Source organism: Rattus norvegicus, chromosome 6 (genome assembly GCF_021556685.1).
Source record: "Rattus norvegicus strain SHRSP/BbbUtx chromosome 6, alternate assembly SHRSP_T2T, whole genome shotgun sequence".
Classification (NCBI taxonomy): Eukaryota; Metazoa; Chordata; class Mammalia; order Rodentia; family Muridae; genus Rattus; species Rattus norvegicus.
The window spans coordinates 75,923,270-75,949,926 of record NC_141539.1 but is presented as its reverse complement, the minus strand read 5'-3'; the positions used below and the strand labels follow the sequence as shown (position 1 = coordinate 75,949,926).

Below are 26,657 nucleotides of genomic sequence, written 5' to 3'. Positions count from 1 at the left end.
AGTTCCTCACTTAGGAAATGAGAAGAAAGGTCAAAGTTCAGACTCCCAAAGACAACCAGGAGATAGTCTCTCCTACTTCAGCTACAAATAGGTCTTTTCAAACGATGTATTACTAGACATCTATAAGATTGTAATATTTAAACGATTTAATTCCTTAGATGCATTTTGTTTATTATCTCTAACATGATCATTTAAACCACCTTTTTTTTTTTGACAGTGATTTGATAAAATAACAGCCATGCTTTAATTTCTATGGCAAGTCCTCTCTCACTAGGCAGGGAAGTGAAATTAAACATGTTATTCTTCTGCATTTATAAGCACAGAGCACAACAGATACAAATCACATTAGAGGAATTATGCTCATATACAATAAAAATTTTCACTCCTATCTCTTGACCCAGATACTCTTCAGCTGCACAGAATGTCTGAAATAGCCTGTTTGAAGCATGATACAGAGAGCATATTCTCAATTAACTAGGCTGCATTTTCATCGTTTTTTAAAGAAAATGCACATTTGAAGAACAGGATTAGACAGTCTTTTTTTTTTTAATTTAAGCCACCCCAAAGAACCCACAGGACACGACTAGCACTTTGAACAGTTTCCATGGTGACTAGCAAAAAACCCACCACACTGCAAATAACATTCCAGTACAAGTTTGAGGCCAAAGCTGTTCCAAGGCTTGGAGAAGTCTTATGCTTTGTGTTTGGTTGAAGGAACAATCAAAACAGAGAGCAGCCTGGTCCCAAGGAGGGGTCTAAGCAACATTCCGAGACCACCTGAGGAGTTTCCTCCCTTCATTCAAAGAGGTGTCCTTGTTTAGGAGCCACAGGCAGCAATCACAGCAGCTCATCACTGCTCTTAGCGATCCCTGATCCCTAGGTTTTTATCTTTGGCCCCTAGCTTTTTTTTTCTTTGATCCCTAGCTTTTTATCTTTTGACTACCTGGCTCTCCTTTTAGAGCCCAGTGGACTAGCATCCCCAGCAGGGACGGCCCTGCCTTACTGCTCAGGGTCACAGACCACGCCTCCTGCTCTCTAACAGGCTTCGCAAAAGTACAAAGGAAGCTTATGGGAGACAAGAGAAGAGAAAGACTTTCTCCAGAAGCTTCTTAAGAATCTAAAACAATGATTGAAAACCCAGCAATCCATTTTTCTTTTTTCTATTTTGTAAAATTGGTTGATGTGGTTAATTTGGCAAAAATCTATGAGCGATAGAAGAGGAAGCAAGACATGGCGAGAGGTTCAAGCTCATAATTTTCATCTGATTGTGCCAAAAATAAATAAAGGCTCTTTAAAACTGCCTCCCCTTCATCTGAGCGCTCTGACCCACTTCTGTATGGCAGTGCTGACCCCAGCCCTTTCACACACTGCATCTGCCAAATGGGAACAAACACATGTCCTGACCAGAAGGAAACAGGCTGGAACAAACTCCATCATGTGAACTAGTCCACAGCCAAAATTAAAGCTTTAAAATGCTACAACCTAAAACAGTGCATTCTGAATTCAGATTTATTTTCCTAGCCTTTGATCTTATCAAAGCTTGTTTTCTATGTTCTTAGCCAGCCCACTGTATTTTCTAGCATATAATATTTACATAAACAAGTTTTGAGAGTTTGCTGCGTATGTTTTAACTGAAAATTAAAAGTGCTGAAAAACAAAAGCTTCTCTAAATCTAATTCTTCTAAGGCAAAGATGACCACTGGCAATTTGAGGGCATTTGAGAAAGCACTGGAACTCATTCAAAACTTTGGAAATTTCCATCACACCTAATCTATTTTCAGTCAGTTAGCAAGAGCTTACTTACCAGGTCTGTAGCAATGGGCCAGGCAGGAGTGGCAACTCATTTAAGATGCAGCCCTGACCCCAGGGTCATATAATGGCAGATGAGCATATGAAGAGACAAAGGGGAAGGGATGTGATCTGAAACTATAAGAAGTCCTCACAGAGGAAGAGGCATCGAGAAGGGAGCTGAGAGATAACAGGAGCTGACACAGAAGGCAAGGAGGACATCTAGTCAGTACAAAGGAGTACAGCCAAGTTCAGAGTAGAAAACTGCATAGAACCAACCCTAGGACCTGAGCTACACAACTTGGGCAGAGACCTGGATGCAATAAGAACATTTCTACAAACAGTGTGGGAAATCACTATTTAATCCAGTGTGAGGGAGCTTAGAGTGACCAAAGTAAAAGACAGAGGAGGGTGGTGGGGGTGGTGGTGGTGGTGGTGCTTTTCCTTTCCACTTCGTTTTGTTGTATGAGACCATGCTTTCATGTGATCCAAGCTAGACTCGGACCTGGTATACAGATGAGGATGACCTTCAACTCCTAATTCCCCTGCCTCTGCCTTCTAAAGTGTGTGAGTTATTAGTGTGTGCCATGGCACCTGCCAAAATTATAAAGTTTTGCCTAGATTCATAACAGAGAAATGAGCTATTTCTCCAGTTAAAAAGGCCAACAGTTGGTGACAGTCAGGTGAGAATGGAGTAGGAGAGCTAAGATGAGAGAGCAGGACAATGTGAAGGCTGCAAGGGTTCACACTGCAGCCTGGCCAGTCCATCCTTGTTACCACAGCCAGTAGCGAGCACACGAGTAAAGAACTCTAGATAACCATTTAGGTCTTCACCATTGAAGCTGCAGCACTGTAGGAGGAATAAGCCATTCATTCTGCTCCGTCCAAATCCCTATCCCATAGACACGTGAGCATACTAAAATGGACGTAGCTTTACTGAGTAAGTTTAGAGTGCACATCACTAACTCAAACAGGTGGTGGAAGGTGTAGCTAATTACTAAAGAACTCGTGGACAGAAGATTTTAGAGACTATGACGCTGGCTCCATTTATATCATTTGACCTATCTGTTGATGATGATGATGATGAGGAGGAGGAGGAGCCCACATAAAGAATTCAGTCTTTTAAAAAAATAGATGTTGACTGAAGAAGCAATATTTCTAAATCAAGGGGACCATGTGGGAAACAAAAAAAAAATGTACAGGAATGAAGTAATATGAAAGAGGGGAAACTGAAAGTGTCAGGTAAACCAAGAGAAACAATGCTGGGAAAACCAGGAAATAAAGATCCTTTAAGTGTTGCCCCTGTGGTGGACATCATCAAATGCAGGCAGGAAGACAAGAATCAGGAGAGAAAGAGAACAGATGCAATGAGACAACCCAGAGAAGCGGCAAGGCGAGTGAGGGTGAACCCCAGCCTGTGCAACTGGAATCGAGGGCAGAGTGCAGCTGAAAACTGAGTGGTCCACACAAAAGGTAGGTCTCCTTAAACTATTACGAAAGTGTGCATTGTGTGTGCATGCATACACACAAGTCACCATCAGGGGACAGACTTGGAGACCACTCCACAGGCCCACTCCCACCTTTGCTTGAGACAGGGTCTCTCACTGGCCTCGAACTTCAAGTAGACTACACTATCTGGCCAGCCAATCAGAGGGTCTGGCTGTCTCCAAATCCCATCTTGCCATTACTGGGATTTCAGGCCACAACTATGCCTGTGTTTTTATGTGGGTCCCGAGATCTAAAGTTAGGTTTACCATGTACACACACACACACACACACACACACACACACACAAGGTAAACACTTGACCAACTATTTCCCTGGCCCTTAGACATTTTGTTTTTGTTTTCTTGTGGGTTTTGTTTTGCTTTGGCTTGGTTTTGTAACTCAATTTCGGGTCTTGAGCTTGAATTGTATAGATGATAATGTAGTGTGAAAGTAGAAAAGTCAAAAGGTTGAAAACACCCGGAACTGACATAGTCTGAGTGCAAACTCAGGGTAATGAGGGTTAGTGATTCATTCACTCATCCAATATACATTCTGTGCTATGAGGAGACCCAGGGAGAGAATTAGTAAAGACAATTTGAAGATGACCAGCAGACAGTCACAAGGCAAAAATTCTAGGAAAGGAAAGAAGCATCAAGAACAAAAGCAGGCCTCTTGAAACTAAAAAGCTTCTGTAAGGCAAAGGACACCATTAAAACAGCAGCCTACAGACTGGGAAAATATCTTCATTAACCCTACATCTGATAGAGGGCTACTATCCAAAATATATAGAGAATTCAAAAAGTTAAACTCCAAAAACCCAAATAACCCAATTTTAAAAAATGGAGGACAAAGCTTAACAGAGAATTCTCAACTGAGGAATCAAGAAGGGCTGAGAAGCACCTAAAGAAATGCAAATCAAAACAACCCTGAGATTCCACCTGACACCAGTGAGAATGGCTAAGATCAAAATCTCAAGTGATAGTACACGCTGACAAGGATGTGGAGAAAGGAGAACACTCCTCCATTGTTGGTGGGATTGCAAACTTGTACAACCATTCTAGAAATCAATCTGGTGGTTCCTCAGAAAACTGAAAATAGTTTACCTAAAGACCCAGCTATACCACTCCTAGGCATATATCTAAAGATGCTTCACCACACAAGGACGTGTGATCCACAGTTCACAGCAGTTTTATACATATTACCAGAAACTAGAAGCAACCCAGATGCCCCTCAACTGAAGAATAGATTCAAAAAATGTGGTTCATTTACACAATGGAATACTACTCAGCTATTAAGAACGAGGACATCCTGAGTTTTGCAGGCAAATGGCTAGAATTAGAAAATATCAACCTGAGTAAGGTAACAGAGACCCAAAAGAACATACAATGATATGTACTCACTGATAGGTGGGTATTAGTCAAAAAGTACAGAATATCCATGATACACCACACATAACCTGAGAAGTTAAACAAGAAGGAAGATCCAAGTGAGGATACTTAAATCCCACTTAGAAGAGGGAACAAAATAATTATGGTAGGCAGAGGGAGGGAGGCACTTGGGTGAGAGAGGGGAGGAGGAGGGGGAGGGGGAAAGGGGGACAGGACCAGGTATTGGGGGAGGAGACAGGACAGAGGCCCAGAGAGCCAGGAGAATGAATGGAAATATGCAGCTGCTGGGGGTAGAGGGGAGAGTAAGGGGGAACCTCTAGAAAGTCCCAGAGACCTGGGTTGGGGGAGGCTCCCAGGACTCAATGTGGGTAACCTTAACCAAAATGCCCAACAGTGGTGATATGGGACCTGAAGAGACCACCTCTAGTAATTAGACAGGGCCCCCAATGGACAGATGGGGACATTAACCCACCTACAATACTTTTGACCTAAAATTGTTCCTGTCTAAAAGAAATGTAGAAACAGAATGGAGAAGAGACCAAAGGAATGGCCAACTAGTGACCAGCCCAACTTGGGATCCATCTCATGAGTGGGCACCAGTCCTTGACACTATTACTGTTTCTATGTTATGCTGGCAGACAGGAGCTTACCATGGCTGTCCTCTGAGAGGCTCTACCAGCAGCTGACTGAGACAGATGCAGATATAGAGCCAAGCACTGAACAGAAGTAAGGAATCCCTATGGAAGAGTTAGGGCAAGGACTGAAGGAACTGAAGGGGGTGGCAACCCCATAGGAAGAACAACGGTGTCAAATAACCTGGACCCCTGGGAGCTCCCAGAGACTAAGCCATCAACCAAAGAGCATACATGGGATGGTCCAAGGCCCCAGCACATCTGTAGCAGAGGGCTGCCTTGTGGTAGAGGATGTCCCTAATGCTGTAGAGACTTGATGCCCCGGATGGGGGGATATAGAAGGAGCACCCTCTCAGAGGGGGAGGGGAGGAGGCATGGGGGGAAGAACTCAGCTAAGCGAACGGGGGGCGGAGGGCAACATTTCAGATATAAATAAATAAAATAATTTTAAAAATAGAAAGATCTGGCATCTGACTCTGGGGCAGAAAGGGAAAGATGTAAGGATGACTGAAGAAAAGAGATTTAATGCTGAGCAAGAACATGAAAGAAACTGTTGACAAAAGCCACCTTTCAGTGAAATGGAAAGCGATGGAAAGAAGGCTTGTGAGAGAAGGTGGGAAGAGCACCAATGGCCACCAAGAGAAACAGTCCCAGGCAAGGCAGAACAGGCATGGTGGCACACATTACAGTTCCAGTGTCTGAAAGCTAAGACAGGAGAATCACAAAATCAAGACCAGCCTGGGCTACAAAGTGAAACCCTGTTTAAAGAAAGAAAGGCATGTTGGGGAGCCATGGTAGACTTGAGACAAGTCAGAGTCAAGGAAGGAGTCTATAGAAGTAGGAAACAACAGCCTACCAAATAGTCACTCAGAGATAAACAGCCTGAAGTGAGAAGGGCAAGGTCTTCCCAAATGTGCTGAGCAGAGCCTAGGTGGCCACAGCCCCTCAAGACACGAACAAGCCTACATATTACAGAATAAGGAAAAGCTACTCATCAGAAATGCAGTGGATAAGGGGTTGGGGGTTTAGTTCAGTGGTAGAGCGCTTGCCTAGCAAGCGCAAGGCCCTGGGTTCAGTTCTCAGCTCCGAAAAAAAGAAAAAAAAAAAGAAAGAAAGAAAGAAATGCAGTGGATGAATGCATGCATAGCTATGACAAGTGTCAAATATTTGAAGGAAAATATCATAATTAATATTTATATTTTAATCCTAAAAGTATGTCAGTCTTTATAAAGATTCTTCGATTATAAAATATTTTGATCTATCAGTAAATGTAAATAATTTGAATTTCAATGCACTTATAAATATAAAATATTCCTTACTAAGAATTACCTTTGAATTTCAGAACAAAAAGCAAAAAGTAATGATTTTGCAATTGCTCCTCCAGGATTTGGTTTCTTGACCTTTAAAATAATTACACATTTAACATAAAGAGTGCTATCTTTCTCCTCAAAATAGCTTACCATGATACTGAAACAAAATGTTTTCATTAAGAAATACTTACTATAATGAAAGTATTAAAAATAGGTTAAAGGGCTGGAGAGATGGCTCAACAGTTAAGACTGCTTTCTCAGAGGTCCTGAGTTCAATTCCCAGCAATCGCACGGTAGCTCACAACCATCTGTAATGGGATCTGATGCCCTCTTCTGGTGTGTCTGAAGACAGCTACAGTGTACTCATAAATAAAATTTTTAAAAAATTAGGTTAAACCAGATTGTAGTCCTCGTACAAAATTGATGCTAAAGAAAAGATGAAACGAACTCCGTGAGCTTCAATTAAGAAGTCAAATCTGGATTTCCCATGTAAACTTGTGAGGAACATCCTTTTACTGCAAAATCACGCCCTAACTGCACTGCAGATGATAATGTGTACAGACTAGCACCTGCAGTCCTGTACCAGCAAAGACAAGGACCTCATCCTCGCACTGTCAGCACGCACCATGTGCTACACACCATGTGAGCATTCCACATACATCATCTTGTTCTAAAACTCTATGAGGAAGGCAGAGGCAAAAGCTATTCAGTGTAGAAGAGTCAGCTAGAAACAGGCCCAGCTCTGCCTGACAGCAAGAAGCTAGAATGTAAACTACTTAATGCAGAAACTACTGCTGTGGGTGGGAGCACACCATCTGCTCAACTTCTCCAACCCCCAAAACGGTAGCATTTTGGGAGTGGGGGGTTTGATTGTTTTGCAAAACGGTCTCATGTAACCCAGGCAGGCCTTGAAGTGGAACTTTCTATGTGGTGAGGGTGACCTTGAAGTATTGATCAATTCTGCCTCTGCTTCCCAAAGGATTACAGGCATGTGCCACCACACCCAGCCAGAACCGGACTCTTGAGCTAAAAATTTCAAGTCCACCACAGAACTTCAAAGGCTTAGGACAATGTTAGTCACATGGAAAGGACATTTGTGGAAAAAGCAGCACATCTGGAAAGAACGCATGTAAGGCATTATGTGATCACAGGAAAAGACAAATATTTTGAGATAAACAACAATGGAAAAGATAATCAAAAAACAAATTCTTTGAAGATAATACTGCTTCCTTTTCCATTTTTAAAACCAATATAAAATCTACTTAATGAGTCATTCTAAAAATGGAATGTAAGAACTTAAAACTTTGCTAAAATAGTTAAGTAAAATATATATTGACTTTTACTTTAAAATATTGTTTATAGAAAGTGTTAATGTAACTGTTAATACTAAAAATTTGTTTGCAACTTACTATAAGATAGACATTGTACTAAGTATGTTAAATGTATTATCTCATTTTGATTTTAATTATTTGTGATAAATAAAAGCACAATTTATAGTGAACGTGCTATAGAGAAGCTATTCTACACTTGAATCTATGTATATTTTGTATTGGAGAAGTACACACTCTTTACTGAATGCTTCACAATCATTTCTCACCAATCAAGACCCAGCACTTGGGAGACAAGAGACAGTAAAAACAGAAGTTCAAGATCATCCTTAGCTATGCAGCAAACCCAGCCTTGGCTATATAGAGAGCTTAAACCCAGCCTGGGCTATATAGCGAGTTTGCATCCAGCCTAGGCTATGAGACCCTGTCTCAAAAAAACAGAAACAAACAGAAAGCTCATCATGTGAATAGACTTAGACACTAAGGATTAAAGAGAAAGGGGAAAAAACAAAATCATTCTTTCCCAAATGTTCACAAACCAGCAGAAGAGATAAGTAAACCTTTGACACAGGATGTGGGGAGCTGTGCTATTCCCAGAGACAAAAACAACTACAGGGAAAGGAGTTTGTTCTACTCATGCTGAGCTGGGAGTGCATACAAAGTGTTAAAGTGGTCATCTGCAGCAGATCGATAGACACAGAGGTCTAGTGCCCAGGCATGGTAATCTAGATGAGCAACACACTAGTGTCAAAGGGACAGGGGTCTAGAACAACTGAATAACATAGAAAATGCCAAGACCAAATCAAATCAGAGTGGACAAAAACAACTCAGGAGAGAAAGAGTTTTAGTCCAAAGTCCAAGGGTGTAGTCAGTCCATCACAGCAGGAAAGCCAAGACAGCAGGAGCTTGAAGCAGCTAGTCACACTGTACAAAGAGGAAACAGAGAGCAATGAACACTGGAACTCAGCCTTCCCCTTTTTATATAGTCCAGCTCCAAGCCCAGAGAATGGAACCACCCACTTCCTACCTCAACTAATCCAATAAACATAATCCTCACAGGCATGCCTACTGGCTTAATAATCCCTCACAGTTGTGCCCAGAGCCTTGTCTAGTGGTTCTAGATCTTGCCAACTTGAAAAATAATACTAACCAACACAGTCACTAAGTTATCACCAATGTCCCCATGCAACATCACTTTGAAAAAAAAAGCTTTGTATTTACACACTGAAAATCAAGCTCAATACTCAATTCAGCCACAAAATAAAGATGTATTTTGTGTTATGCAAACCTTAAGCACTGTACTAGCTGGAGTTAGAGGTAGCCAAGACAAACAACTTGGGATAGAGGAGTGAGGCTATCCATTTAGTTGGTTGGTTGGTTGTCTAGTTGTCTGGTTGTCTAGTTAGTTGGTTGGTTGGTTGGTTGGTTGGTTGGTTAGTTGGTTGGTTGAAATAGTATCTCAGTATGTTATCCAGAATGGCTTCAAATGGCTAGCTCAAATAAATATCCTGCCTCAGCATGTGTAATAGCTGAGACTACAGGTACATGCCACATCATAGGCTTGATTTAAGATGAGTTTCACTGTGTGGCATAGGCTATAACAGTTTTTAAAGATTTATTTTTAATTATATATATATGTATATATATAATCATATAATATGATATATGCATATGAGTACAGGTTTCCTTGTAGGCCAGAGGGAGGCATCGGGGCCCTCTGGAGCTAGAGTCACAAATGACTATGGGCCACAAAAATTCAAGTCCTTGGCAAGAGGACTCACTCTTAACCACTGTGTCATGTCTCCAAGCCCTACTATACAATTCTTAATGCTAAGAATCAAAACATAGGAGCATTAGGTTAAAAGTGCACTACTAGGTTGCCAATCAATCTCAGTTATGTTATTTTTCCTTGGTGATTCTGAACAAGTCACTTAATTTCTATGTGCTTTTACTTCCTGTCTATTGTGGGGACTGTAAGAGTAGCTGTTAAATATAATAATAAAGAGAATAAAAGAGTCACAGGCAGCCCAAGAAAGTAGCTGCCACAAGAAACACTTCAGAAAATGCAGTTTATTGAAAGACTTGAGGCCTAAACACCATACGGGACCACAATGTGGAAAGGAGAGCATTACCAAAAATGGTGCAATATATGAGAGAGACCAAACATAGGGCTTACGTAGAAGGAGAGGCTGACCTTCAAACCTAGGAAAGGAGCTTCAGTAAGGGTGAGAATAAGAGACAGGGAGAGACAGACAAGCAGACCATGAGAAGAAAGCCAGAGGCGCTCTACGGCAATCCCAATATCAGACTTCTGTGAGCTTTGGGAATGAAGATCGGGAGTTTTACATCATGTAAGTTAATTCAACATAGTGTATGTAACAAAGAGCGTGAAAGAACAAGGTGCTGTTAGAACCACTGATTAGGGATATAGGTTAATACTGTCCCAGAGAGAGCAACAGGGAGGTGTGGCCTAAAAGTTTCAGGCTTTGAGATCCTGCCTCTAAAGATTGACTGACCTCTTAAAGGGACCGGATCCTGTTTTAACAGAGCCTCGTCCTTCGCCATTGCTACAAAAAGGAGATGAGCTGAGAAACAAGTCATGAGAATTACTCTATGTAAAGTGCTAACTATCTGTGCTACTATAGTAAGTGCTCAGTAAGTGTTAGTTATAAAAATACTAGAATGACCACATGAATGCAACAATAATAAAAAAAAACATGCCATTGAATTTCACAACACTGGGGAAAGACCCTAGGAGGGAATTCAAACATTTTACTGACCTACCCTCAGAGAAACACTAACTGATAAACTATGTAAGCACTATTAGCAACCCACAGATGTGCACTGAGACAGTAGCTGGATCTTTTAAGCACTCAATTCTGCCTCTCCCAACATTTACATCCTTATACAGGATAGGCATATAGGTAGCCTGAGAAACAGGACACAGAACTCTGAAGAAAACTGCTCAGAACATTCCTGTAGAAATGTAGAAGGCTATAAAACAATAGAATGCTTTGCGAATAGCAGTCAAGGTTTTGGGGTGTAAATCTGAGCAGGACAGCTATGTGATTCCAACAGTTATGGGTGAACTGGCAGGGTGCACAGGAAGAATTGGAGCACACGCAGGAAGGGTGTCACACCATGGTGTGCTAGTTGTGACCTCCCAGTAGCTCACTGTCTTGTCGGTTTCTAGTTTCTCTATCTGAGACAGAGTAGGCACTCAGTGACTGAGGTATAAATGAATGAACAAGCAGTCATTACAATGGGAATAGCAGAAACAGATGCACACTGGAAAGAATTGAGACAAGGAAATGAGCTGGCTGAGAAAATGCAGCCAGACAGAGTGCAATCAATGAAGGCTGTCAAACTCATCAACATGGCGTGGTCTTCCCTAACTCTTTCCATGAGAAACAAACATGACTCTATTCATGAAAAGACCCTGCTGGGGGAAACTGCTTTTGTCTGAAATAAAAGCCATTCATCATGAGTAATTTATTGTTGTATTTGCCCTTGGATCTATTTCATCATCTTAAGACATCTGTCTTCCTTTTATCTTTGCTGGTTTATAGAACTTTGAGATTATACAATGTTTCTACTACAAAACAAAATAGAATCATTTTTATTAAGTAAAATCTTATAGGTTTTGATTAACGCTTACTTTCTCATTCACAAAAGAAATTGCTACAAAAAGTCTCAACTATATACCATCAAAAAAACCAAAAAACAAAAAACAAAAATCCTGGGTAGAGCTAGGAACACAGCTCAGTAGTAGAGCACCGGCTAGCAACAATAGACCCTGGGTTCAATTTCTACTACCACAGAACAACTAAGAGACAGCTAAGACCGACACACACACACACACACACACACACACTACATAGATATTTATATGTACAACACACTTTTTCTACAGTGTATGTTTATTTTTTCTTTATGTTCCCAGGGAGTCTGACAGCGAACATCACAGGTACTCCATATACTTCCGGAAATAAAATGAGTTGTCTTAGGAAGCACATCAACTACTTCTGATGGCCTTTGGCCTTTCTGTTTCCTTCTGTCAGACTCAGTGCTCTTGCCCAGTGTGCATTAAAGTTATACTGAAGGGTTGGAAAGATGACTCAGCAGTTAAGAGCATCTGACTGTTTTTCCATGGGATCTGGGTTAGATTCTCAGAACACACACAACACCACAACTATCTGTATACAAACCATGTGATACAAAGACATAAATGCAGGCAAAACACCCATACACCTAAGAATAATAAATTAATGCTTCTAAAGACTTCTTTAAAAATGATACTGTAAAAGAATAAAACTCGTAATAAAAGTAGTTGAGAACAATAGAAGAGAAATCAAAAAACAGAGGATTGTCAATATTAAAGGTCAGTAGTATGTTAGGTAAACGTTAGAGAGAGGGGGCCAGGGCTGCTTGATTCGCAGTGTTTGTGACATGTGAACACAAATTACACACACACACACACACACACACACACACATTCACACACACTCACATATACACACAACTGTTTAAACTAGTGTAAACTGGAGTACACACCTGTAATATCAGCACTTACAAAGATGAGGGAGAGGGAGTGTGAGTTCAAAGGCCAGCCTGGACTACAAAACAAGTGCTGAGAATACATACATACATACATACATACATACATACATACATACATAAGCAAGCACGCTCACTCGCTCGCTTACTGGCTCTTCCCTCAGGATGGCTACCTAAACATGCATGTTGATTTTCCTTTTCTTCCAAACTCCACTGAAATAAGAGGGAAAGTCAGCTAAAACTAAACTACACTGCATTTAAAACTAAAACAGAAAAAAGGCTATTGACAGAGCAGACATTTTAAGAAAGTTCCAGATCTCTCTAGGTCCATGGTTTCACCCCTCAGCACTGAAGCATGCGGAGGGTTCCGTCAGCCTGCACAGGGCTGTGCTGCAACTCTAAGACTGAAGTAGGGTTGAACTTCTGTGTGTCCAAAACTCCCCCAGGTGTGGAGTGGGGAGGGGGGCGAGAAAGCAACTATCCTATTGTCCTAAATAAACAAAGGCTAAGAAGAAACAAGAAAAAAAGCCACATTACTAGTTAATTCTAATTATCAGCGTCAAGAAAATGCTACAAAACACCCCCCTTCTTTTTATAAGGAACATTAAACTCAAGGTAAGAAATAGGTCTAGAAAATTGGAGAAAGCAATCTCTAAACATAAATTTAGAAGTGCTAAATAACTGTAATTGAGCAGAGGGGTACAGAAAAGAGTTTAAGGCCTGTTGAGAAACACAAATGGCAAACAGCCAAAAAGCACGAGAGAAAATGAACCGCACACAGGTCAGCGCTGCTCCCACAACGAGAACAGGCACAGATGAAGAGAAGCCTCCTCTAAACTGAGAACACACGCAGCCAATTTTCAACCATGCGGCAGCTTTTAAAGCCAACAACTCGCCACATATTTGTGACAATTTTAAACTTTAAAAGCCATAAAGAAAGCCTTAAAAGCTTCGAGGGGAAAACAACACATGTTATTACAGAGTAATATAGATCAAAAAAGCATCAGACATCATCATTAGCATTTCAGCAGAAAATGGAATATTGTTTTCAAAGTTCAAAAAGTGGTTCTGAGCCTAGAATTCTACGTGGTCATTTAAATTATCCAATATAAAGATGTCTTCAGGAATTAAAGAACCTGGAGAGCTGACTTCCTGTTAGTGCTCATCTGCCACTTCCTTCCGGACAAAGCCTCACAGAAGTCCACTGGGCGGCGTGAATGACTGACAGAGGTAGTGCTGCAGCAATGCCACGCCCACCGCCTCCAGCTCCTTCCTGTCCTCCTTGCGCTCTTGCCCTCACTCTTAGGATTGAGCTGAACCTACCAACGAGTCTAGACAAGATCTTCACCTTAACTACCCCACCAATTCTCGTTTGCTATTAAGGGTAAGCTGCACGAATAGGACACTTTTAGCCACTAATCTGCCTGCTAACACAGAAGATACATCCAGGATACATCCAGAAAAGCAAACAAGAAATTCAGAGGAAAGGACAAGACAAAAGAGATGCCAGAATGGATGTCCTCCAGAGAGGAAGGGAGCTGTAAAGAAATGGGTTTTTAATTTGATGGTAGACTCCTCGATGCAGGGGCACGCCTTTAAAGAAGCACTGCAGCATCTGTGCTCAGTAGGTCCAGTTGGGACAGTTGTTCTGCACTGAATGAGGTGAGTGGTTTAGACAAACACTGGATGTGTAATATCCTGACTGTCAGAAACAAGGGCCACAAGCTTCAGACATGAACACACCTAGCTCTGCATTCTAGTAAATTCTGGCTCTCCACTGAGCAGTACACCTACATACATAATCTATGCGTGCTGTCCGTAGAGAACTAAGACTTCAGGGCAGGAAGTAAGTGACAAGTGCAGCCACAACCAAACACATTAGCTAATTAATTAATTCTTACCTGAATTTCATATATATACGTTGAATTTACACATTATATATTTCATATATATCAGGACAAAATACGATAGAACATATTTAAAACCTAGTAAGTTGAAAATAAGAAACTATATGAAATAATATTTCATAAATATGGGGTTGGGGATTTAGCTCAGTGGTAGAGCGCTTGCCTAGGAAGCGCAAGGCCCTGGGTTCGGTCCCCAGCTCCGAAAAAAAGAACCAAAAAAAAATATTTCATAAATATGAAATGGATATTAAAATAAATTATGAAATAGATATGTTATTAAGTAATGACTTTCAGGGTTACATATGTTCAGTGTTAATTTTCATTCTTATTTTAATATCTTTTTTATCTTTATTAACGAGTATTTATTTACATTTCGATTGTTATTCCTTTTCCCGGTTTCCAGGCCAACATCCCCCTAACCCCTCCCCCTCCCCTTCCAAATGGGCTTCCCCTCCCCATCCTCCCCACATTACCACCCTACCCCCAACAATCATGTTCACTGGGGGTTCAGTCTTGGCAGGACCAAGGGCTTCCCCTTCCACTGGTGCTCTTACTAGGCTATTCATTGCTACCTATGAGGTCAGAGTCCAGGGTCAGTCCATGTATAGTCTTTAGGTAGTGGCTTAGTCCCTGGAAGCTCTGGTTGCTTGGCATAGTTGTTCATAAGGGGTCTCAAGCTCCTTCAAGCTCTTTGAGTTCTTTCTCTGATTCCTTCAATGGGGTCCCGTTCTCAGTTCAGTGGTTTGCTGCTGGCATTCGCCTCTGTATTTGCTGTATTCTGGCTGTGTCTCTCAGGAGCGATCTACATCCGGCTCCTGTCGGCCTGCACTTCTTTGCTTCATCCATCTTGTCTAATTGGATGGCTGTATATGTATGGGCCACATGTTGGGCAGGCTCTGAATGGGTGTTCCTTCAGCCCCTGTTCTAAACTTTGCCTCCCTATTCCCTACCAAGAGTTTTCTTGTTCCCCTTTTAATATCTAAAAACAGATAATATCTATTTAAAATAATAGTATAAATATTTCTATAAACTACAGCTAAAATAAAAGACAAATATATTTTCTGGAGAACATTTACATAACTTGCTTAGCATGTATGAATCTAATGTAACACTGCCATTGTAGGGACAGCAAAATGTTTCAGCCAGTAAAAGCATTTGCCACACAAGTCTCACGGCCTGAGTTTGATCCCAGAACCCACATAAAAATATCAAGATGATGGGTTGTGTCTGTAATCCCAGAATTCCCACTGTAAAATGGGGGGCAGAGACAAGAAAATCCCCAGGGCCGCGAGCCAGCTAGCCTGAAGCGTGTAGCAGCAGAACACTCACTCACACGCGTGTGCGCGTGCACACACACACACACACACTCCCCAAAGTCCTTGGTCTCAACATCCATGACATGCATGTGCCTGCACACACATACACAGTATTAGTAAACACAATTTGCAAAGTGAAAGAAAGAAAAGGATGTCATGGTAGCGGGCTGGGGAGGTGGCTCTGTGGTAGAGCATTGAGCCTAGAATGCATGAGGCCCTGGGTTCAATCTTCCAGTCCCAGAAAGAAGGAAAAACCAACCTTAATTTTTGAAAATTCATATGGAAACCTACTACTATAGATGTTTCCTAAACTATAAACAAATATAAAAGGAAGATAAATTAGTTACCATATAATGGGGGGAGGCAATATCCCAACTAGACATCTTATGTCATCTACAGTTCCAAGAATAGGTAACAGATTGGCAAAGATGTCCCACAGACAAACACACACACACACACACACACACACACACACACACACCTGCAGACATCACACACTATTGCCAAGTATACCGGTTACTCTCCATTATCTGGTGGTAAGGCCCTATTACCAAAGACAGCACTTGCTTACGTCACTGAACATGGAGAAGCTGGGCTGGTGCCAACTTCACCCCTCCTGACAAGTTCATGGTGCTGGAAAATACTCGGCATGCTACCAGAGAAGAAAAGTAATCAATTTCACCCACTGCTTCTGCTTGAAGATATACTGGTACAATTGAGGCATAAACGTTGTGGTAGTTATCAACCACTCTTTGATTGGACTTCAGGCCTGCTCCATGAGGGGTCTGACCCTGTCTGACCTTGCTAAGGTAGCCAACAACCTGAGACTATATACGTAGGTCACAGACCTGGGGAAAACCCAATACTTTCATTCTGCCAAAGGAACGCAGTGATAAAAACACTCCTACTCATGTCTCATTGCTATACCCATAGACCAGCGCGTCACTCGACCCCCATCAGAGCTCATTGCTATACCCATAGACCAGCGCGTCACTCGACCCCCATCAGAGCTCATTGCTATACCCATAGACCAGCGCACTGCTCGATCCCCATCAGAGCTCATTGCTATACCCATAGACCAGCACACCACTCAACCCCCATCAGAGCTCATTGCTATACCCATAGACCAGCGCACCGCTCGATCCCCATCAGAGCTGTTTCCTGCAGCAGATGGGAAGTCGCACAGAGATCGACTGGAGGGCAGAGATCGACTGGAGCGCTCAGTCATAAATGGGATGACCTCACCAAACTCCTCCCCTGAAGACTCGGGGATCATTGCAGAAGCGGAAGCAGAAAGGTTCTAAGAGCCAGAGGTGGTAGATGAGCTCAGGGAAAGAGCGAGAGCCTTCCTGACACAGCAGGACCGACACTCAAACAGATCCCAAACAAGCTAAAACCCGACAAAATCTCAGTGCTGGGAAGGGAAGTGGTCACAAAGTCTTACCCTGAGGAGGAGGCTATCTGCAACTGACACCTGCTGCCAGTCAGAAAATCAGTTTTCCTCAGCGGTGTGTCGCTGGGTACATCAGCCACACTCCAAAGGGCAACGCAAAATAGACTCCATGTTCTTGTTGGTTTGTGTGTGCTTTTTGTTTCAGTGTGGGTTTGTTTTGGTTTCTTCTATTCTTTTCCTTAATTGGTTTTCTTTATTTTTTTAGGATTTTTTTTATTTCTTTATTTTTAGTTCACCATCTGTTCTGGTTTTGTTTGCTGCTGTTTGTTTTTCCTGTTTTTGTTTTTTCAGAGAAAACATGAAGTTAAATAGGTAGGGAGATGAGGAGAATCTGAGGGGAATTAGAGAAGGGAAAAGGATATGACAAAAAAGAAAAAGAAGAAAAAGCCACTGTGATGGGCTAGGGAGGGCGGTGTAGAAGGCCACTCTACAATCTATGACGCCCTTGACTCAACTGCACAGGAAGAGATAAATAAATCCCCTGTCCTTTAACTGGAGGAAGTGGAGAGGAGGGGAACCAACCTAAGGATCCACCCAAAAGAAAAGTGATCAACCATGACAGCAGCAGCCAAAAGCGTGGGGTGCAGGGGCTGGGGCCATGGCTCAGCAGTTTGGAGAACTGCTGTTTATGCAGAGGACCCAAGTTCTCTCCCCAGAGCCAGCACGGCAGCTCACAAACACATGCGACTCCAGTGACCTCCTCGGGCTTTTTCACATGCATGATGACATAAACTCACACACAACATAGAGGCCATAAACTTTAAAAGTGAATGAGGGCTATCACAAATACACATGAATGTGTGGGTGAAGAGATGGAAAGATACATACAAAGCTAGCCTATGATCAACTGTATGGTGTAAAAGGCGAATAAACAATCCTTCAAGCTTACATTCTATACATAGTCTATTCGAATTCTGCTCCATAGGACTAACACTATTTCTAGGGTCTTTTTTTTTTTTTTCTTTTCTTTTTTTCGGAGCTGGGGACCGAACCCAGGGCCTTGCGCTTGTTAGGCAAGCGCTCTACCACTGACCTAAATCCCCAACTCCATTTCTAGGGTCTTTTAACTTGTCTTGTTGAGTTAAATAAGTTGAAACTTGTTTCTGATGAACCAGGCAGGCATGGGAGCCCACATCTGTAATCTCAAGAAGTTGAGCAGAAGAATTCTGAGCAGCTTGAGCTTAAGCCTACGTTCTGGACATGTTTGGGAGTTACCCATGGCCCTAGCTTCAGGAAGAGTTGAGCCCGCATTACTACCATCACAGACACAGACTGCAGCAGTACGTTTTTATTTTGAAAACTGGACTGTGTGCAAGAACATGAAAGCTACCATAGGATACATGGTCAACATTTAACTACAACACCACTGTCACTACATGGGGCAGTCCTAGTGGCAGCATTCTTGGTCACTTAAAAGCATGCACCGACCGAAAGTAGACTATGCGGCTCCACTCCATCACTGCCTGAAAAACTCTGCAATGTATTAGTATTTCTGTGGAGGAACACTTACCGAATCATTCGCAGCCAGGGCGAGAGCAAGGTTCACTGAAAGAAACAGAAAGAGCTCAGTTTAGTAACCTTCCTTCTGTGAAGACTGACTCACCCTGTCCTTCACTTGCAAAGCAACACTGGAGAGAGGATGCAGAAGAACAAAACAGAAGATAACTTTGCAACTCCTAAGAGATGCCTGCCTCCTACTGGGCATTTTCAATAGCCCATTTATACTCTCTTACAAATTTGTTCAAATATTTCACCTAGTTCTTCTTAAAGTGATGGTAATGAAATGTATAGTTTACTTTCACGGTTTATTCATGAAAATTAACAGTTTGGTGTCTAGTAGATGTAACCCATTCTCCTTTTAAATAAATGGTGTTATAGGTATCTGCCTAGACCGCTCACACATACACAAGCATACAAAGGCCTGGGATGCTCTGCACAAAAGGAGCTGAAGGAGATAAATGGTGAGGGTAGACTATGGCAGCCAAATGGCCTATGCCAGTGATTCCAGAACAAGGAAGAGAGAAGCAGTATCCCCAGAACAGTATCCCCAGAAGCAGTATCCCCAGAACAGAGGTAACTGGCTTTGCCACCGGACTACAGCCGAGTGCACAGCCTACAGTACTACATTTGCAGGACTGGCAAACACCGGTCCTAATCCCACCCGTGTTCCATAGTGTGAATCCCAGCTCCTTGCAGAACAACGCTGTCGGTTTCATCAGGAAAGTAGTTACAAGCACAAACTGCAAAGCAGACCCAGATCTGAAACCAGCTCCACTGTCTTTTATTGTGAATAACCCTGGCTGCTTTTAAAATAAACAGTTACAGGTATCTGTATGGCTATAGGTTTTTATCTGTCAGTCTGCTTCCTCCTCTAGAAAATAAAGCCATCTCCTACTTTTTAAGTGTTGTGAGGATTAAAAGAATATTGCATATAAAGTTTATTGAATCTAGGGCATGGTACTTACAAATCCACTCATATATTAAAAATAATTTGAACTCCAGATAGATAGTAGGTAAATCATCTAATTTTTAAAACCAACCTTTTTTAGATGACCTCCTCGGGCTGATGACGGTGACAGCATAGAGCTGTGTGTCACTGGAACTTTCAAAATATAAAATATTTACTTGCCAGTATAGCTCAACAAGGCTGATGAAGTCAGTACATGGGTACGGCTACAAGAAGTTTCTCGCATCATCATTCCTTATCATCTCTTTAGAAATAAAAGATTTCTTTTGGAAATAAGTATTAGTCTTGGGTGTTGATTCTATTTTAGAACTCATAATCTTTGGTGCTTAAAACACCATCTTAGTGACAAATTACAATCACCAAAAAGAGCCACAAAAAAGGTTCTCCACCAATATACTATATTGATAAAGAGGATGTGAAGATGTGTAGAGGACTTAGAGAGGAGATGGCTCCAAACAGGTAAAGTGCTTGCCTCAGAAGCACAGGACCTGGGTGTGAGCACAGCACTGGGGAAATCAGGGGAGGGACAGGCAGATCCTGAGAGCTCAGTGGCCAAGCAGTCATTGAAAAATGTGGAGAACAACAAAGATGTTTCCTTCTGCCCTCCACACACATGCACCTGAAGACAGGAACATAGTCTTTGGTGACTTTATAAATGCTATAAATTATGTGATTAAATGAAAAACAAACACAATAATAAATGTTCTCCTTGCAAATATTCAGGTGAAGAACAGACATAATTTAGCATACAGTTACTAGATGTTTTAAAAGTAACAGCAACCAGTTACTAGGCACTTTTATGGAAAAGACACTAGGCTAAGTGGTTAGCATAATTTGCATACCATCCTCTGATAGAGATTCCCAGATCAGTGAACAGAATATCGGTAGGCAAGCTAACTCTTTGCTCTATTGAATAGGCAATCTGGAAACGAACGTGTTTTAGTTCAGCTTCCAGCCGTTATCAAATCCTAATACTAAGGAACCAATGTTAGAAACATCACAAATATGAAGCCTGAAAAGTGGTCATTTACAGTGCATTTGAGAGCACAATTTATTAGTCAGGAGGGGAAGGAACACCTTACAATACCTGCCGTGGTAGACTTTCCAACACCACCCTTTCCAGAGGCCACAACAATAACTTCTCTAACACCCTCTATAGGCTTCTGCTTAGGAAGTCCTCGGGACATGATTTGGGTTCTTCTTTGTTTCAAGGCCTCACCCTCAGCACCTAATAACTTAAAAAACAAAAAAGGGTGATTTAAACCAATCATCCTCCTTACTGCATTACTACGCTGTAAAAGAGAAAAGAATCCAGAGTTTGGGTCTATTAGGGCTTTCTTTTCTAATTCTGTTCATTGACATAGATTTAGTCGTTAAGTGCTCTTTATCGACTGCTAATCTCAAGATAAAGATAAACTATTCAAGCTGAAATCTGTCTGCCAGTATAGGTGAGGATGTTTAAAAAAACAACAACTAAAGTTGCCTTTTTACCGAGTTAAGCCCTTCTCCTTTTTACCGAGTTAAGTCCTTCTCCTTAACCTATTCACTAAATAACCCCAAGACAAGAGAGCAATGCACACTCGGGACAGTTTGGGACCACAAGCCCCAGCCACCTTCTAGGAAGCCCGCTAGCGGGAGCGCGCAGGCGCATGCGGTACGGCCCGTACCACCCCCGCCCGCGCTCCGCACACACCTGACGCCCACAACCCAAAGCTCGGCACCCCAGGGGCAGGGCAGCGGCCACGCCACCACCCCGGAGTGACACCCCGCCAAAGAGCAGCAAACGCCGCCAGGTCCCCATGGCTCAAAGCTCTTCCCGGGGCCAGGGTGGAAGCACTTCGCGCCCGGCGCGGAGAAATGACGTCACGTAGCAACCCTTGGCTTCCCTTGCCTGGAGATGAACCTGATTGGTGTTTCTTCAGCTCAGGCATTCCATTTGTTTTAATTGTTTGTCATCAACTACAAACATTTTTGCAGCGTTTGACCAAATATTCCCAAGGACTTTTCACATGTAACAGTTTATTTTATTCTTTCAGAGTAGACAAGAAGACTTATTAGGAAAAAAATTTTTTTTATGTTTGAAGGGCGGTTTTATGCCAGGGATCAACCCAGGTCCTCCTTCACACTTGGCAAGCACACTACCAAAGAACTGCTACATCGCCAATCCTCCTCTCTTGTTAATAATTTAAAATTTGAGATTTAGAAATTTTTAATAAGACGTCCTGTCTTAAGAGAACTCGGAAATTCTAGAACACGAAGATTAAGTTTTTCTTACCGCATAGTACCACATATGGTCACTTCAGCGATGCCACTTTTAAGATTATTACATTTTACACACACACACACACACACACACACACACACACACACACACACTGCGTGTGACTTAGAGTGCAACTGTGCGCTAAGCTAGTCCCTGCTTCTATGCTTGTGTTGCTAATGGTTCACAAAAGAGAGGTGAGGATGAGTTACTAGATTCTAAAATGTTTAGCTAAACCAGAAAATAGAACGAACATAAAGAAGCCTAGTTGAGAAGGAACTTAAGGGCCAGGCTAGTGGTAAAGCATTTGTGTAACACATATAAGACCCCATCACCTGCATGGAAAATGGAATAAAAAATGGAGGAGCTTGAGGGAGGGAGGGTGGAAGCTATACCTGTAGGAGTAAGAACATGTACATATAGATTAGATAATCAGTACTATATCCAAGACAGGTGAAAGAGCAAAAGTGAATCCTTTAAGAAAAATAACTCACACACTTATCCAGAAACCAGATCCAGTCAAAGACGGCTGGAGGTAATGGCTACAGTTTGCCTTCGATAATCTGCAGACTTTCTCAAGAGGGTTTTTTTTAATCTTTATTAACTTGAGAATTTCTTATTTACATTTCGATTGTTATTCCCCTTCCCGGTTTCTGGGCAAACATCCCCCTAATCCCTCCCCTCCCCTTCTTTATGGGTGATCTCCTCCCCATCCTCCCCCCATTGCCGCCCTCCACCCAACAATCTAGTTCACTGGGGGTTCAGTCTTAGCAGGACCCAGGGCTTCCCCTTCCACTGGTGCTCTTACTAGGATATTCATTGCTACCTATGAGGTCAGAGTCCAGGGTCAGTCCATGTATAGTCTTTAGGTAGTGGCTTAGTCCCTGGAAGCTCTGGTTGCTTGGCATTGTTGTTCATATGGGGTCTCAAGTCCCTTCAAGCTCTTCCAGTCCTTTCCTCAAGAGGGTTTTTATTTCTTTCGTTTGCTTCTTATTTGTATTTGCCATATCAAGGATTCAAAATCAGTTTTTTTCTCTGATTTAATTCTTAATTTTAATATCTTTATTATAGGCATAACAACATCAAAGAACTGCCTTAAGGATTAATATTTCTAGTGAAGTGCATTCCATTTCCTAAGCTCTGAAATGGCCTCCAGCTTCCTGCTTGCTCCTCTCAAGCTCGTTCCTTTATCTCTGCCTTACACCAGGCACTAGACTTGCCACTTCCAGCTTGCCTTCCCTCACATATTCTTTTGTGGCACGTGTCCTCAAATAGATTTATTTCCAGCTTAGGTTTTATAATGAATAGAAAAAGGCACAGTTAAATATGAAACTATTAACTGTCACTATAATCTGTTTGCTAAATACCGAATGCCTACTTATTATAAAAGCAAACGTTATGTGCCAAACACTAGTCTTAGAATATTCTACATTGCACAAAATATAACATCGCCCACTAAGATATATGGTCCAGAGCAAACAAAGAACAATTATGGTATGGTGTAGTATGAGCAATTACGGTATGGCGTGGTATGAGCAATTACCGTATGGCGTGGTATGGTGTGGTATGTAAGGAGAGTGCTGAGCACTGCAAGAGGCACCTGGTTAGTTAAGGACAGTTCCTAGGTGAGGAAACAACTGGGTGGTGGTAAAGGTGGGGGCGAGCTGGAAGAATGGCTCTGGAGTTGGTGTGCAAAGACAGCAAGTGGACCGTTAATAACTGTGGATGATGTGCACCCCACATATATTTATACCTGTTACGTCAATTAAATTTTTTTTTAAAAAGCCATGCTTCTCAGCTAGCAAAAACAAAGACATTAAATTTGCAAGCAAATAGATGGAACTAGAAAATATCATCCTGAGGAGATAACCCAGACCCAGAAAGACACAGATGATCTGTACTCACTGGTGAGTATAATTTAGTCATAAAGTGCAGGATAGCTGTGCTACAATCCGCAAACCCAATGAAACTGAGTGGTAAGGAGAGCTCAAGGGAGGATGCTTGAATCTCACTCGGAAGGGGAAATAAAGTAGACCTCAGAGATGAATGGAAGGTGGGAACTGGGTGGAAGAGGGGCTAGGGATTCAGTGTGGAAAAAGAGAGAGGGTTTGGGGGACAGAGGGAAGCATCTCTGAGACTAGCCAGAGACCTGGGATGGGGGCGGCTCCCTACACATTTTTAGCACATGTCCAGCTTGACCTTCATGTGGGTCCCCTAACAACAGGAGCAGAGGCTATCTCTGACTTTTTGCCTGCACTGGATCCCTTTGACTGCCTGGTCAGGCCTCTGTGGGAGAGAGAGCAGCACTTAGTGCTACTAGGATTTGATATCCCAGGGCAGGCTGGTACCCAAGGGGGGGCTTCCCTTTCTCTGAGGTGGTAATGGAGAAGGGGATTGTGGGGGTGGGAGTGGGAGGAGAGGACAGAGGAGGGTAATTAAATAAACAAAGTATTGAAAAATAAATTTTAAAAACATTAAACAAACCAAAAGGAAGAATTACAAACAATCTTAGCAATTTTTTGAGGATACAGTGACTGAAAGGGATATAAAAGGAGGGGGAGTGGTTTGGTTTTTCGAAACAGAGTTTCTCTGTATAGCCCTGGCTATCCTGGACCTCACTCTATAGCTAGACTTGAACTGAACTTGAGATCTGCCTGCTTCCTGAGTGCTAGGATGAAAGGCGTACACCACCACACCACCACCACGTGGCTGAGATAAGCAGGTTTTAAACAGGATTGAAACGTGGTCAAATCTGTGTTTTAGACATACTATTATGAGGATGCACTCAGAATCTTTTTTCTCACACATGACATGGACATAGAAGAGGAAGACAAACAGGGCTAGCAGGGGAGGGAAGGGGAGACACGAGAGGGTTCTGGGAAATGAATCTGGTCAGAGCACATGATCTACCTGAACAAAATGGCATTAATGTATTACTGTTCAGCCTATTAAATCTTCAGAAGAGCAATGGAGATGTTCACTGTTTCTTCTACAACAGCCACTCTTCCTCACATGCAAACCCAGACTCCCTTCTTACAGCCTAAGAAAGCTAAGTTGTTTGGTCAAATTCCCATAATAATATCTTGCTTAAAGACAGATGAGAGGAAAAATAATGGGACTAATCAGGGTTTTCCTCCAGAGAATTTGAAAGCTCAAAGTAAAAAATGTTACTTAGTTTAAATTTGCATTTGTCCTGATAGAGCTTAAATGACGATTCTACTTCATACAGGAGCAAGCAGTAAGAATCAAAGGCACTCATAGAAAAAAAAAAAAAAACCACCTCATCTTTCATGATATAGGGCAGAGGAGATCATGAGAGACAGAGGGAGAGAGAAGCATTGGATCCAACTTTCCAGCTCAGGTCTATAGGGAGAAGTAGCTTTAGCTTCTGACCTCAAGTCTAGGAGATATACTCTCGTCTACCAAGAAAATTGTCTCTGGGTCTTAGCCTACTTTGAGTAGATATATTGTCTGTTGTAACTATGGTGAGAAACCTTTCAATATCAGATTTTTCTCTCTGTAATCTTTCTACTTCATACAGGCCTTCCTCAATCTAGAGAAATTATGTGGCATCGTATCTGACTCAAAAATTTAACAGAAAAACATAATTTCCTTGCCTTTGAATGGGAACAGTGCCGGCAAAAAACAACCGATTTGGGGAAATTAAATGATCACACAAAATTGGGACTTTTGGTTACACTTGGTTTCAAGGAGCAGAACACTCTACAGTAGTACCTTAGAGAACTATTAATGCTTTCTGGAAAGTTCAGAGGTAGACCCTACAGATCTGAGGAAATGGATCCACAGTGCCATTGTATAGCAAACTAATTCTTTTTGAGGCCACTTTGGTTTCTTCATTTGCGTCTCCTCACAGCCTCACAGAGGCTATGGCGTCTGCAGGTATCAAGAACTCACAAGGAATCAAGACTTTCATAAAGGAAGAGAATGGCAAGACAGAGGTAAAGAGTTTTCCTCAGTGAGACTCTCTTTTATTTAGGAAACGAAGTCACACATGTGTATGTGCTCAGACACATTTGCATTCCCAAACTGGATGGAACTAGATCGCAATACCGTTCTTTGATTTAAAAGAAGCTGAGAAATCATATGTTTTGATATGTCTAATTTATAGATCAGGGCAGAGCAATGGAGAAGGTGACCAGAGATGAATAGTGAATGAACTCAATGAGTATCTACCCTAGGAACATCCTCAGAGTGTGGAGGAAAAGGAGCTAGGGTGAAAGTGGGTGTTTCCATAGTCACCACCCTACTCTTGCTGCCTTTCCTGGGAGAAATAAAGGAACATCTGTCTATTCACTCAGTATATAGAAGGCACCCACAGACCAAATGCTTCCAACTACATGCAGCTTGGTGAGTCAACGAGTTTGTGAGAGTCCTTACAGGAACACAGGTGACTCACAAGCAGCCACACTTGAACGCCCCCCTGAGTGACTTGCTGACAGCTGTACCACCCAGAAGTCCCTTTCCAGTCAGTTCTTTGCTGATTGTGAGGTAGCAATTGAAATCTCAGAAAGTGGGGAGGCAGAGGCTTCATGGGGGTCTCCTAAGGCTGATAAACCCTATAAGTCCCACAAGCTTTCCTCCTCCCTCCAATCTGGACAACTAAATAGAGCGAGGGTCTTAGGTAGGTGATAGCTGCTGCTCTCCTTCAGACAGTGATGGTCATGTCTACATCAGGGGAAACAGCTACCCTCCCTCCTACTACACAGCCTGAAAGCCGTTTACTCACTGCACAGTCTCCTGTG

At 42.2% G+C, this 26,657-nt stretch overlaps 1 protein-coding gene across 17 annotated transcripts in view; it reads right to left on the bottom strand.

Annotated features, from left to right (window-relative positions):
* Positions 1-21,476, bottom strand: part of Nubpl (NUBP iron-sulfur cluster assembly factor, mitochondrial) — a 214,899-nt gene extending 193,423 nt beyond the window's left edge. For 4 of the 17 annotated variants that reach the window (XR_015621755.1, XM_087552644.1, XM_087552640.1 and 1 more), the window contains exons 1-3: positions 21,328-21,476; positions 20,722-20,869; positions 18,678-18,712 (exon numbers count right to left, since the gene is read on the bottom strand). Coding sequence is in view for 7 of the 17 variants with exons in the window: in XM_087552644.1 (XP_087408770.1) it covers positions 18,678-18,712; positions 20,722-20,869; positions 21,328-21,435 (291 nt within the window). In the remaining 10 variants the exon portion in view is untranslated. Of the gene's footprint in view, positions 1-16,801; positions 17,080-18,677; positions 18,713-20,721; positions 20,870-21,327 lie in introns of those variants that run through there. The other 13 variants (XM_087552652.1, XM_087552642.1, XM_087552646.1 and 10 more) reach the window with 12 other exon arrangements.
* Positions 21,477-26,657: the final 5,181 nt, after the last annotated feature.